The 12,500-nt window shown below is 46.8% G+C and overlaps 1 protein-coding gene across 5 annotated transcripts in view; it reads left to right on the top strand.

The window, feature by feature from the left end:
- Window positions 1-12,500, top strand: part of LOC125042058 (organic cation transporter protein-like) — a 119,915-nt gene that overhangs the window by 60,241 nt on the left and 47,174 nt on the right. The window contains exons 1-2 of one of the 5 annotated variants that reach the window (XM_047637524.1): window positions 1,241-1,365; window positions 2,042-2,353. The exons of 3 other annotated variants lie outside the window; for them this stretch is intronic. In XM_047637524.1, the coding sequence (XP_047493480.1) occupies window positions 2,169-2,353 (185 nt within the window). In that variant the 5' untranslated portion in view covers window positions 1,241-1,365; window positions 2,042-2,168. Of the gene's footprint in view, window positions 1-1,240; window positions 1,366-2,023; window positions 2,354-12,500 lie in introns of those variants that run through there. One more of the 5 variants, XM_047637532.1, reaches the window with a different exon arrangement.

Raw genomic sequence — 12,500 nt, forward strand, 5'->3', positions numbered from 1 at the left:
ACAAAATATTATCAGCAATAATAAAGACAACCGCAATATGCGGCCCACATAGATATCGTCAAATGTATTTTACTGAAACGGTAATACAAAAACAATACTGGTGCATACCGGCCTATCGGGAAATACCCATGAGACTCCACCCTGATTGGCATTCATATGCTGACCATGATATATATTGTAAATGACTTATCATTTTCCAGGGATGGAATACTAAGAGAGACATCGATGGCGATCGTTTATGGCAACCACTACACTATTTTTTCTCGAATAAGTTTGATATTCATGTGTGCGCGCGTATGCGAATGTGTATACACACAAACGCTCAATATATATACCGGTATATATATATATATATAGATAGATATATATATACATATACATATACATATATATGTGTGTGTGTGCGTGTGTGTGTGTATGTGTATGTGTGTATGTGTGTGTGTGTGTGCGTGTGTGTGTGTATGTGTATGTGTGTATGTGGGTGTGTGTGTGTGTGTGTGTGTGTGTGTGTGTGTGTGTGTGTGTGTGTGTATGTGTGCGTGTGTGTATGAATATATAGATATATTATATATATGCGCATATATACTATACACACACACACACACCCGCGCACTCACACACACACACACACACACACACACACACACACACACACACACACACACACACACACACACACACACACACACACACACATATATGTTCATTTACATAAACATATATGTCTTTGGTGTATTTATTAGCTCACACTAAGAGCAAGTAGTTCTATCACAAAGCATTGTGGGAAAAAAAGGGTCATACCGCGCCCAGCTTTGGATTCTGGCCAAGCGGTCGAGAGAACGACGAGAAATTTGGAACCCAGTGAGCACCTTGTTGAATGCTCGTGGCTGCTGTCCTCACTTCCGCAGTCTGCTAATTTTTGATCGCGTGCACCGTGTTTTGCGCTGTAAATCAAGATGATGCATAACTATTTACATCCGTGGTGATTTTAATGAATATTCCTGAATATTGTTGCTGAAAGAAATGTTTCGCTGTATGATATCCACTTTCGGAAAGGTGTATGAATTTACATGGTTTAAATGCGTGGTCACGCAGTGTTTCCAAACATTTTACTTTAGCGAACAAATGGAACGTGAATATAAATGTAGTAATTCTTCAACATCCTGTGGAAGTTTTTTTATACGTCGAACTGGTCTTTCACATTAAACAAACATGATGAAAGAAGCAACCAGTAACTATTGTGTTTTCCGGTGCCGAGGAGCATCGTGCAGCGGGCACCCTCGGCCTTACCTACCAGTAACACGGGCTTGGAACCTGGAATCACAGAGCAGACGGGTCGGAAACACCTAATGTGGTGGTTGTGGTGTACGTGGTGTAAATGGCGTTATGGTCATAGCTGTTGACAGGTGTAAAGTCCCAACAAAACAAAACTAAAACTGGAATGCAGTGTTCAATTCCATTGAATAAGACAATTAGAACCCTGAGTATCTTGAGTTCAAATTTTATAGCTTAGTTCGAAGACGCGTATAGTAATTTGTGAAAAAATCTCGTTTTTTTTTTTTTTATTTGCTATATATTAAAAGTAGAAGTGCAAGATTTTATTTCACAGGCGTCAGCGAAAAAAAACACTAGACTTTAGACTTATAAATTGTTGCTTCTAAATACAAAGTCTTGGCGGTAGTAAATGCAAATAGATTGTAGACAGTGCAGAGGATATTGGTAAAACTGAGCAGCTCGCTCGTTGCGACATAAATCTGTAAAACTTGTGAACGTCTGTGGTATAATCTGGCAAAGCTATAACCTATTAGCTCTTCTATTGGTGTAAATTAATTTTACATGGAATTAACAATTAACTTTTCATGCAAAGTAACTCGTGAAAACTCGCACCAGTCTGGACTTTCACTCAGCGTCGGCAGTTTTTGCCATTTGAAGGCACAAACTATTGTTTCTATTTATTCAGGCATTTTTAGGCTACTTTCATTGCGGTGTCATGTTGCATCTGGATATTTACGTTTTTCTCCTTTTGTTCTACCACTCATAGAAACATTATCTGACTAAAAAAGCAAACAAAAAATCAGAAACATAAAAAAAAACAATAACGAAAGTGTGACGGAGTAGCATAGTGACCGACCGTAGTATCTGCCCTGCGTGAAATAAAGCCCGCAGCCATGGAAGAGGCCAAGAGCCACGAGCCCGAGAAGAAGAACACGATAGACTTCGAGGCAATCAACGACGCCCTCGGCCACTTCGGGAAGTACCAGAAGTTCGTGTTTTTCCTCGCATGTTGGGGTTCCTTCATGCCGGCCATGGTCGTGGTGTGCATGACCTTTGTTGGCAATAAGGTGGACCACAGGTGAGTTGACCCACGTAATGTAACACTCCTGAGATTTGGGTGGAGGGAAGTATGTAACTTTTGTTTCTGAAAGGACAGTTTGTGTTTTTTGTTGCTTCCAACGCTCATATGATATAAATATTTAGCTTTTGTTTTGTGCTGAAAAAATGGTCATGATACCTTTGTTAATTTCGTGGTATACCAAAGCCAAGAATAACGATTTAGTCGGTGTGATCGTGGTAATACCCCTCCAAGTAGTGCTGGCAGGTTGTTTTATAAAATCTGGCTGTGGATATCGGTGCTTTTCTAGAATTACTATAAAATTATTATTTTGTCAGATTCTTCTAGAAATTCCGATATAAAGTGTATACTGCCTTATAAAGTAAAATGCATTGTATCTATTTCAATCAATGCCATTTACTCTATTAAGGGGTAAATTATTAATACAAATAAACAGACTCGGTAAAAAGTATTTTCGAGACCTCGTTCACAATTGCGGTTTTTGCGAAGGACGCTAGCATTACAAAATGGTTTGTATATACACGCACGCTTCCTATATTTGCCTGGATACAGTAAATTGTCATTTCAACATCTTGTTTCTGTTTGTTTCATCATATCCGTAGGCCGTGAAAACATGAAACCCAAGCATATAAAATCTCATGGTTGTTTTCAAGGTGATAGGCTAGTGAGATCCTCTTTCTGTCTTTTATATCTTTAATTTATTATTATTTTTATTTGTGTTGCGACTTAATCCGTCCCTTGATCCCGTTTTCTTTAACTTTCTGCTTCACTATCTCCTGTATTACACCTGGCTACAGTAACATAAGCGGCAACAAGAATTAAACAAAAGCTGTTGTTGATGAAATAATTAATAAACCATTGGGAATTTTCGAAAAATAGCTTTTGTTCATTGTCGGCTTAATCGCTTCCTCTCATTAATTAGTCATATAAATTTACTTACGTCGTCGGTTGAGACATCCTGTCTGTATTCTACAGGGTGACGTCATGTATTTAAATTGTGCTTTCCATTGTGATGTGGTCAGTTACATGAATTACAGTTTACACAACGTTCATTGTTACCGCCAATAACATATGCGGGAAGGCGTCTTGTTGGTTATGCCTGCTAATTTGTGACATGAGGATATGCACAAACATGACTCACCTATGCAGTTGTGTTGAATATAGTATTACATGAAATTTAAAACGGGCGTTCACATAATTTCGGGATTTTTCCGTGGCGAAAGGTTAGAACAAGAGCCAGCAATGTAAAGTACGGGCTCGCGTAATGTGACAGTAATAACAGCTTTGGGGACTAGAGCGAGAATGCTGGAGTGAGTGTCGTACGGCGGGATTTATTTCTGTTTTATTTTATTTTATTTTCTAGTATATAGGCCTTTCCGTTAAATATTCGCTTCCCATGGTTTACTTCATCATCAGCATCATTATTCATCCCCTCTCTCTTTCTCTCCTTCCTAGCCGCCACTCATTCTCATTTTCAGTTTTTATCCATCTCTTTCATTAATTTTCTCCCCCCCCCCCTCTGCTTGTCTGCCCATCTGTAGCTCTCTCTCTTCATAACTGTTTCTCTCCATTTCCATGTCCCTCCCCCTTTCTCCCCCTCCCCTCTTTCCCTCCCTCTCTCCCATTGGACAGAAAATACGCGGGAGAAAGTGAGATGATAGATACGTTTATGTCCTCCTTCCCTCATTGGCTTTCGCTTCCATGGCTGTCATTCGGTATTAGTGTTGCCACCTCCACCACCGCCTCCTACAAATGAACCTTACAGCTCTTCCCATAGTTATAATTGGTGTTGATGGTATTATTCATATTGTTGATGCTGTCGTGGGCGTACTATTTTATTGTCATACTATTGTTACTGTCCTTCTTATTGTGTCGCCGTCTTTGCCACGATTGCTGTTTTCCGAACGAATTTGGGTGTTACTTAGACCCTCACGATATACCCGAGGTCCCACCTTTCATCTTTATGACACTGTAATGTACATTTTTTGTTCCCGTCAAACATACTCCACCCAATAACACCTTCACCTTTCCAACACGGGGCCCTTTTCGGCAGCCTTCTGGCTCTTCTCACACTTAAGTCATTTCTCTAATAACATCCTCTCTAGGTGCTCCCTCCCCGCCAAGGTCATGCCTGTATAGTACATCGCGTGATCCGCAAAGACAGTCATTCCGGATATCAAAGCAGAGAAAAATAAGAGAATCTGGCAATATAGTAAAGGGTGAAATATGAGTAACTCATCTTATCACTGTGCTCGAGAACAAGGCAATGATACAATGATATTGAAATTCAACGATATCATTAACCTTGAGAAGACCCTGAGATTTGATAGGGTGGCAATGAGCGATGCTGATAAAGGGTACTTGTGTGTATGCGTATGGTGTGATGCGAGTGGCAGGTGTGATTTGAGATTGATAATATACATATAATCTATGGAAGAAACTGAATGCACTATGCTTAGTGTTCATAGTTTTAGTCAGCCTCCCATCACTATGCGTCCCTGGGTCTTCTGCCGCCTCGCTGACATGGAAAACTAGGTTTTCAAACAATGCAGACTATAAGGCTATAACTATTTGGCATTTTTCTTGGTGTGTAGATTGTGCTGTTATCTGTCTTTTTGCCGAATATCCATAGTGACAGATATTGGTGTGGGTGTATTTTATCTTGTAATTGTTCCATTGAATCTATGTATATCTTTTCATTTTATTTTGGGCGATAATCATGTTTTTATTAGGCGTAGTATCGCTGTCCTTGTATTATCAGTCAGGTTTAGTCTCCGCGTCCAGTGAGCTTGTGAGGGACGGCGCTCGAACGGGAAACCCAAGGCCTGGACGTCCTTTACATACCCGTTTGCAAGGAGAGACTTTGGACAGACGAAGGATAAAGCCCCTCTCTCGCATTGAAATCGATGTATTAACGGAAAGCCCTTCATTTTCCCCAGTGACATGGTTTAATCAAACGTAACAGTCGGCGGGAATTGAGGATGAGAGGGGACGAGGCGGGGGGGGGGGGGGGGGGGGGGGGGGTTAACAAGAATTGAAGATGTTTATGCTGGTGTTGGGATCACTTCTGGCTTTTTACCAGTCATGATGTATGATATATGAATAAATAGGTACATGATGTATGGATATATACCGGTGTATATATTATCATATACATGTCTAAATGTTTATGGGTATATATGTGTATGTATATGTATATGAATATGTATGTGTACATCTGTGTGTATATATATGTATGTTTATTTATATAATGTAAATAATGTATGTAAAAATGTATATATGTATATATGTATGTATGTATGTATGTATGTATATGTTTATGAATATGTATGTGTACATCTGCGTGTATATATATATGTATGTTTATATATATATAATGTAAATAATGTATGTAAATATGTATGTATGTATATATCTATGTATGTGTATATGTATTTGTATATGTATGTATATGTGTGTGTGTATGTATATGTATGTATGAATGTATGAATTTCTAATGGCGTTACCAGCCTAGTTATGACGAGGCCCGCGGGCGCAGAGGAAGTCTCCTTGAAGGCATACCGAAAAGCGGCTCTTTCTCGCTTCCTCCGCCTCTCTCCCCTCCTCACTTCCTCCTCCTCTCTCCCATCCTCCTCTCTCTCTCATCCTCCTCCTCTCTCCCCTGCTCGCTTCCTCCTCCTCCTCTCTCCCCTCCTCGCTTCCTCCTCCTCCTCTCTCCCCTCCTCGCTTCCTCCTCCTCCTCTCTCCCCTCCTCGCTTCCTCCTCCTCCTCTTCCTCCTCCTCTTCCTCCTCCTCCTCTCTTCCTCCTCCTCCTCTCTTCCTCCTCCTCCTCTCTTCCTCCTCCTCGCATCCTCCTCCTCTCTCCCCTCCTCGCTTTCTCTTTTCCTCCTCCTCTCTCCCCTTCCCCCTCCTCCCCAGCGCCCGTTCTGAAGAATCATACTTTCATTAGGCCTGTTTCTTGGCTCCATCTCAAGTCTCTGTGTATTTCTTAAGCGTTTTCCGGCACCTTGTGTACTGTTGACTGTAGCAGATGGGGTTGGTTGATTGCAGGAAGTTGCATTGACGGAAGTTGCATTGACGGGCCCACCAATTAGGCGGAATCTGTGCATTATTGTAGAAATGCTGGCTTGGTCGGTATTTCCCGATTCTTTTCTGTTCTCTTGTATTGTAATTGTGTTTTTTTTATTTTATTGTACGGATCGCAATAGTAACTCTTGCTATGGGATAGGCGGAAGTGATTCGCCGTGTGAAAATGGAGCTGAAGGTTAAAAAAAAAAAAAAGATCGAGTTAGATTGAAGGATGAAGAGACAAAGGGAAAATAGATAGAGACGGGAAAACCGCAAACAAGAGCAGATCTCAAACGGCGAGAATATCTGAATAAAAAAGAACGAGAAAGTCTGACGAATCCTCAGCCGCCATCTGCCCCGAGCGGCCTCGCGGCAGCCTCGTCCCATCGCGAAAGAGGCCGCCGCCGCCCCGAGAGGGCCTCGCCGCGCGCTCCCGGGATCAGGCATCGATCTGAGCATCGCGCCCACGCGGCTCGCACGCGCACGCTCAAACACCCATTCACACGCGCACTCAAGCACCCACGCGCGTGCGCATATGTATGGACACTCACTCACTCACTCAGACACTCACTCACTCAGACACTTACTCACTCAGACACACACTCACTCAGGCACACACTCACTCAGACACACACTCAGACACACACTCACTCAGACACACACTCACTCAGACACACACTCACTCAGACACACACTCACTCAGACACACACTCACTCAGACACACACTCACTCAGGCACACACTCACTCAGACACACACTCACTCAGACACACACTCACTCAGACACACACTCACTCAGACACACACTCACTCAGACACACTCACTCAGACACACACTCACTCAGACACACACTCACTCAGACACACACTCACTCAGACACACTCACTCAGACACACACTCACTCAGACACACACTCACTCAGACACACACTCACTCAGACACACACTCACTCAGACACACACTCACTCAGACACACACTCACTCAGACACACACTCACTCAGACACACACTCACTCAGACACACACTCACTCAGACACACACTCACTCAGACACACACTCACTCAGACACACACTCACTCAGACACACACTCACTCAGACACACACTCACTCAGACACACACTCACTCAGACACACACTCACTCAGACACACACTCACTCAGACACACACTCACTCAGACACACACTCACTCAGACACACACTCACTCAGACAATCACTTACTCAGACACACACTCACTCAGACACACACTCACTCAGACAATCACTCACCCACTCACTCACTTACCCTCTCTCTCTTACACATACACATACACATACGTATGCACATACGCATACACGTCAATACACATATACAGTTCACATATACATGCATAAGTAGCGCACATACACATACAGAACACAGACACGTTATCATATACTTACAGAACCACATACGCAAACACAAACGGCACACACACAGGTAAACATACACATGCACATGCATGTATACATATAGATCTTCTCCCTTGTTATTCTTTCGTTCCTCTCTTATGCTTTCTCTCTCTCTCTCACTCTCTCTCTCTCTCTCACTCTCTCTCTCTCTCTCTCTCTCTCTCTCTCTCTCTCTCTCTCTCTCTCTCTCTCTCTCTCTCTCTCTCTCTCTCTCTCTCTCTCTCAGTCTGTCTGTCTGTCAGACTATCTCTCACTCTTCAGTCCGATTCATACGCAACACGCGATATAGAGATAAAGAAATAGTTTATATTATGACTTGTTTTTTTTTGGTCCTTTTTTTTCAAATCCGACCTAAAATGGACTTATATATATTTTTTTATCGGCTGGAGAAAATATCACAACAAAGTTCATCTTACAAGACAAAAGCAAAAAGAACATTTGTTCAAAAGGGGTTCTTCAAAGGCCTATAAATGACACTTCGATAAGCGTGCATCCAATGAGGAAAGACGAAAGAGAAAACGAGAGAGAGAGAGAAGGAAAGAGAGAGAGAACGAGAGAGAGAAAGAAGGAAAGAGAGAGAGAGAGAGAAAGAAGGAAAGAGAGAGAGAGAGAGAAAGAAGGAAAGAGAGAGAGAGAGAGAGAAAGAAGGAAAGAGAGAGAGAGAGAGAGAAAGAAGGAAAGAGAGAGAGAGAGAGAGAAAGAAGGAAAGAGAGAGAGAGAGAGAGAAAGAAGGAAAGAGAGAGAGAGAGAGAGAAAGAAGGAAAGAGAGAGAGAGAGAGAGAAAGAAGGAAAGAGAGAGAGAGAGAGAGAAAGAAGGAAAGAGAGAGAGAGAGAGAGAAAGAAGGAAAGAGAGAGAGAGAGAGAGAAAGAAGGAAAGAGAGAGAGAGAGAGAGAAAGAAGGAAAGAGAGAGAGAGAGAGAGAAAGAAGGAAAGAGAGAGAGAGAGAGAGAAAGAAGGAAAGAGAGAGAGAGAGAGAGAAAGAAGGAAAGAGAGAGAGAGAGAGAGAGAAAGAAGGAAAGAGAGAGAGAGAGAGAGAGAAAGAAGGAAAGAGAGAGAGAGAGAGAGAAAGAAGGAAAGAGAGAGAGAGAGAGAGAAAGAAGGAAAGAGAGAGAGAGAGAGAGAAAGAAGGAAAGAGAGAGAGAGAGAGAGAAAGAAGGAAAGAGAGAGAGAGAGAGAGAAAGAAGGAAAGAGAGAGAGAGAGAGGAGAGAGAAGAGAGAGAAAGAGGAGAGAGAGAGAGAGAGAGAAGAAGGAAAGAGAGAGAGAGAGAGAAAGAAGGAAAGAGAGAGAGAGAGAGAGAAAGAAGGAAAGAGAGAGAGAGAGAGAGAAAGAAGGAAAGAGAGAGAGAGAGAGAAAGAAGGAAAGAGAGAGAGAGAGAGAGAAAGAAGGAAAGAGAGAGAGAGAGAGAGAAAGAAGGAAAGAGAGAGAGAGAGAGAGAAAGAAGGAAAGAGAGAGAGAGAGAGAGAGAAAGAAGGAAAGAGAGAGAGAGAGAGAGAAAGAAGGAAAGAGAGAGAGAGAGAGAGAGAAAGAAGGAAAGAGAGAGAGAGAGAGAGAGAAAGAAGGAAAGAGAGAGAGAGAGAGAGAGAAAGAAGGAAAGAGAGAGAGAGAGAGAGAGAAAGAAGGAAAGAGAGAGAGAGAGAGAGAGAAAGAAGGAAAGAGAGAGAGAGAGAGAGAGAAAGAAGGAAAGAGAGAGAGAGAGAGAGAGAAAGAAGGAAAGAGAGAGAGAGAGAGAGAGAAAGAAGGAAAGAGAGAGAGAGAGAGAGAGAAAGAAGGAAAGAGAGAGAGAGAGAGAGAGAAAGAAGGAAAGAGAGAGAGAGAGAGAGAGAAAGAAGGAAAGAGAGAGAGAGAGAGAGAGAAAGAAGGAAAGAGAGAGAGAGAGAGAGAGAGAAGAAGGAAAGAGAGAGAGAGAGAGAGAGAAAGAGAAAAGAGAGAGAGAGAGAGAGAAAGAAGGAAAGAAGAGAGAGAGAGGAGAAGAAAGAAGGAAAGAGAGAGAGAGAGAGAGAGAAAGAAGGAAAGAGAGAGAGAGAGAGAGAGAAGAAGGAAAGAGAGAGAGAGAGAGAGAGAAAAGAAGGAAAGAGAGAGAGAGAGAGAGAGAAAAGAGAAGAAAGAGAGAGAGAGAGAGAGAGAAAGAAGGAAGATAGCGCGCTCGAGCGAGGAGCGACCGAAGGCACGAGGCGAGCTGGACGCGCGAGAGCCGCTGTCGCGCGCACGCTCGCTCGCGCCCGCCTGGCCCTCTCTGCGCTCGCGCGCTCGCCCCTCCTACCCGCCGCGCTCGTCCTGCGCTCTCTCCCGCCTGCCCTCTCTCTCTGTCTCCTCTCGCGCCCTCCGCCCTGCTCGCTCTCTCTCTCGCGCCCTCCGCCCTCTCTCTCGCGCTCTCGCTCCCGCCTGCCCTCTCTCGCTCTCTCTCTCCCTCCTCCCTCTCTCGTCGCTCTCTCTGCCCTCCTCCCCTCTCGCCTCTCGTCTCTCCCTCCTTCCCTCTCTGCTCGCTCTCGCTCGCTCCTCGTCCCGCTCCTCTCTCCTCTCTCCGCGCTCTCTCTCTCGTCTCTCTCTCCGGCCGCTCCGCGTCGCTCGCTCGCCTCGCCCTCCGTCCCTCTCTCTCTCGCTCTCTCTCTCCCTCTCTCCCTGCTCTCCGTCTCTCGCTCTCTCCCTCCTCTGCCTCTCTCCGCCGTCTCGCTCTCTCCTCCTGCCTCGCTCCTCTCTGCTCTCTCCCTCCCGCCTCGCTCTCTCCGCGCTCTCTCTCCCCTCTCTCTCTCTCTCTCGCGCTCTTGCTCGCTCTCTCTCTCTCTCCCTCCGCCTCGCCCTCTCCCTGCTCTCTCCCGCTCTCTCTCTCTCTCTCTCTCCCCTCCTTCCCTCTCTCTCTCTCTCTCTCTCCCTCCTGTCCCTCGCGCCGCTCTCTCCTCGTCCCTCCTTCCCTCTGCTCTCTCGCTCTCTCCCTCCTGCCGCTCGCTCTCTCTGCTCTCTCCCCCGTCCCTGCTCTCTCTCGCTCTCTCGCTCCCTCCTTCCCGCTCTCTCGCTCTCTCTCTCCCCTCCCCTCGCTCGCCTCTCTCTCTCCCTCCTGCCCGCCTCCTCGCCTCCTGCTCTCGCCTCCCTCTCCCTCTCCTCGCTCTCTCCTCTCCTCCGCCTCTTCTCTCCTCTCTCCCCCCTTCCCTCGTCTCTCTCGCTCTGCTCTCCCTCCTGCCCTCTCTCTCTCTCTCTCCCCGCCCTCCTTCCCTCTCTCTCTCTCGCTCTCTCCCTCCTTCCCTCTCTCTCTGCTCTTTTCTCCTCGCCCTCCTGCCCTGCTCTCTCTCTCTCCCTCCCTTCTCTTCTCTCTCTCTCTCCGCTCGCTCCCCGCCCCTCCTCCCCTCCTCTCGCTCTCTCTCGCCCTCCTGCCCTCCTTTCTCTCTCCCCCTCGTCTCCCTCCTTCCCCTCTCCCCTCTCTCTCTCGCTGCCCGCTTCCCTCTCTCTCGCTCTCCTCTCTCCCTCCTTCCCTCTCTCTCCTGCTCGCGCTCCCTCCTTCCCGCTCCTCTCTCTCGTCCCCTCGCGCCCACCTCGTCCCGCCTCTCTCTCTCTCTCTCCTGTCCTTCCCCTCTCCTTTTCCTCTCTCCCTGCCTTCCCGCTCTCCCTCTCTCGCTCGTTCTCCCGCCTTCCCTCTCGCTCGCCGCGTCTCTTTCCGCCTGCCCTCTCGCGCTCTCTCCTCTCTCCCAGCCTTCCTCTCTCTCTCTCTCTCTCTCCCTCCTTCTCTCGCGCTCTCTCTCTCTCCCCCTCCCTCCTCTCTCCTCTCTCTCTCCCCGCCTCCCTCTCTCTCTCCCTCGCTCTCCCGTCCGGTCCCTCGCGCTCTCTCGCTCTCCGCCCTTCCTTCCACTCTCGCTCTCCTCTCTCCCTCCTCCGTCTCCTCTCTCTTCTCTCTCTCTCTCCCTCCTCCCGCGCTCTCTCTCTCCGCTCCTCCCTCTCCTCTCTCTCTGCCTCTCCTCCCGTCTCCTTCTCGCTCTCTCTGCTCTCTCCTCTCCCGCGCTTCCTCTCCTCTCGCTCTCTCTCCCTCCCTTCCCCTCTCCGCTCTCTCCCGCCCTTCCTCTCGCTCTCTCTCCTCTCTCCCTCCTCTCCCTCTCTCTCTCTCTCTCTCTCCCTCTCCTCTCCTCCCTCTCGCTCTCTCTCCCTCTCTTCCCTCTCTCTCCTCTCTCCTCTCTCTCCCTCCTTCCTCTCCCTCTCTCTCTCTCTCTCCTCCTTCGCTCTCTCTCTCCTCTCCTCTCTCCTCTCCTCTCTCCTCTCTCTCTCCTCTCTCCTCTCCGCTCTCTCCGCTCCCGCTCCTCTCCCTCTCTCTCTCTCGCTCTCTCTCCTCCTCTCTCTCTCTCTCTCGCCGCTCTCTCCTCCTCCTCTCTCTCTCTCTCCGTCGCTCTCTCCTCCCTTCCCTCTCCTCTCTCTGCTCTCTCTCCTCCTCCCTCCTCTCTCTCTCTCTCGCCTCCCTCTTCTCTCTCCTCCTCTCGCCTCTCTCTTTCTCCTCCCTCTCCTCTCTCCCCTCCTCCCCCCCTACCTTCCTCCCCACCCACCCCTCACCCTAATACTCAACTTCTCCTCCCCCAATGGTTTCCGGACTGCCCCTAGTCCCCTAAGCGTATCCTCCACCACCTTCCAATGAATCAACACACGTGTCACACTAGGGCCATTTCACATC

Source organism: Penaeus chinensis, chromosome 3 (assembly GCF_019202785.1).
Source record: "Penaeus chinensis breed Huanghai No. 1 chromosome 3, ASM1920278v2, whole genome shotgun sequence".
NCBI lineage: Eukaryota > Metazoa > Arthropoda > Malacostraca > Decapoda > Penaeidae > Penaeus > Penaeus chinensis.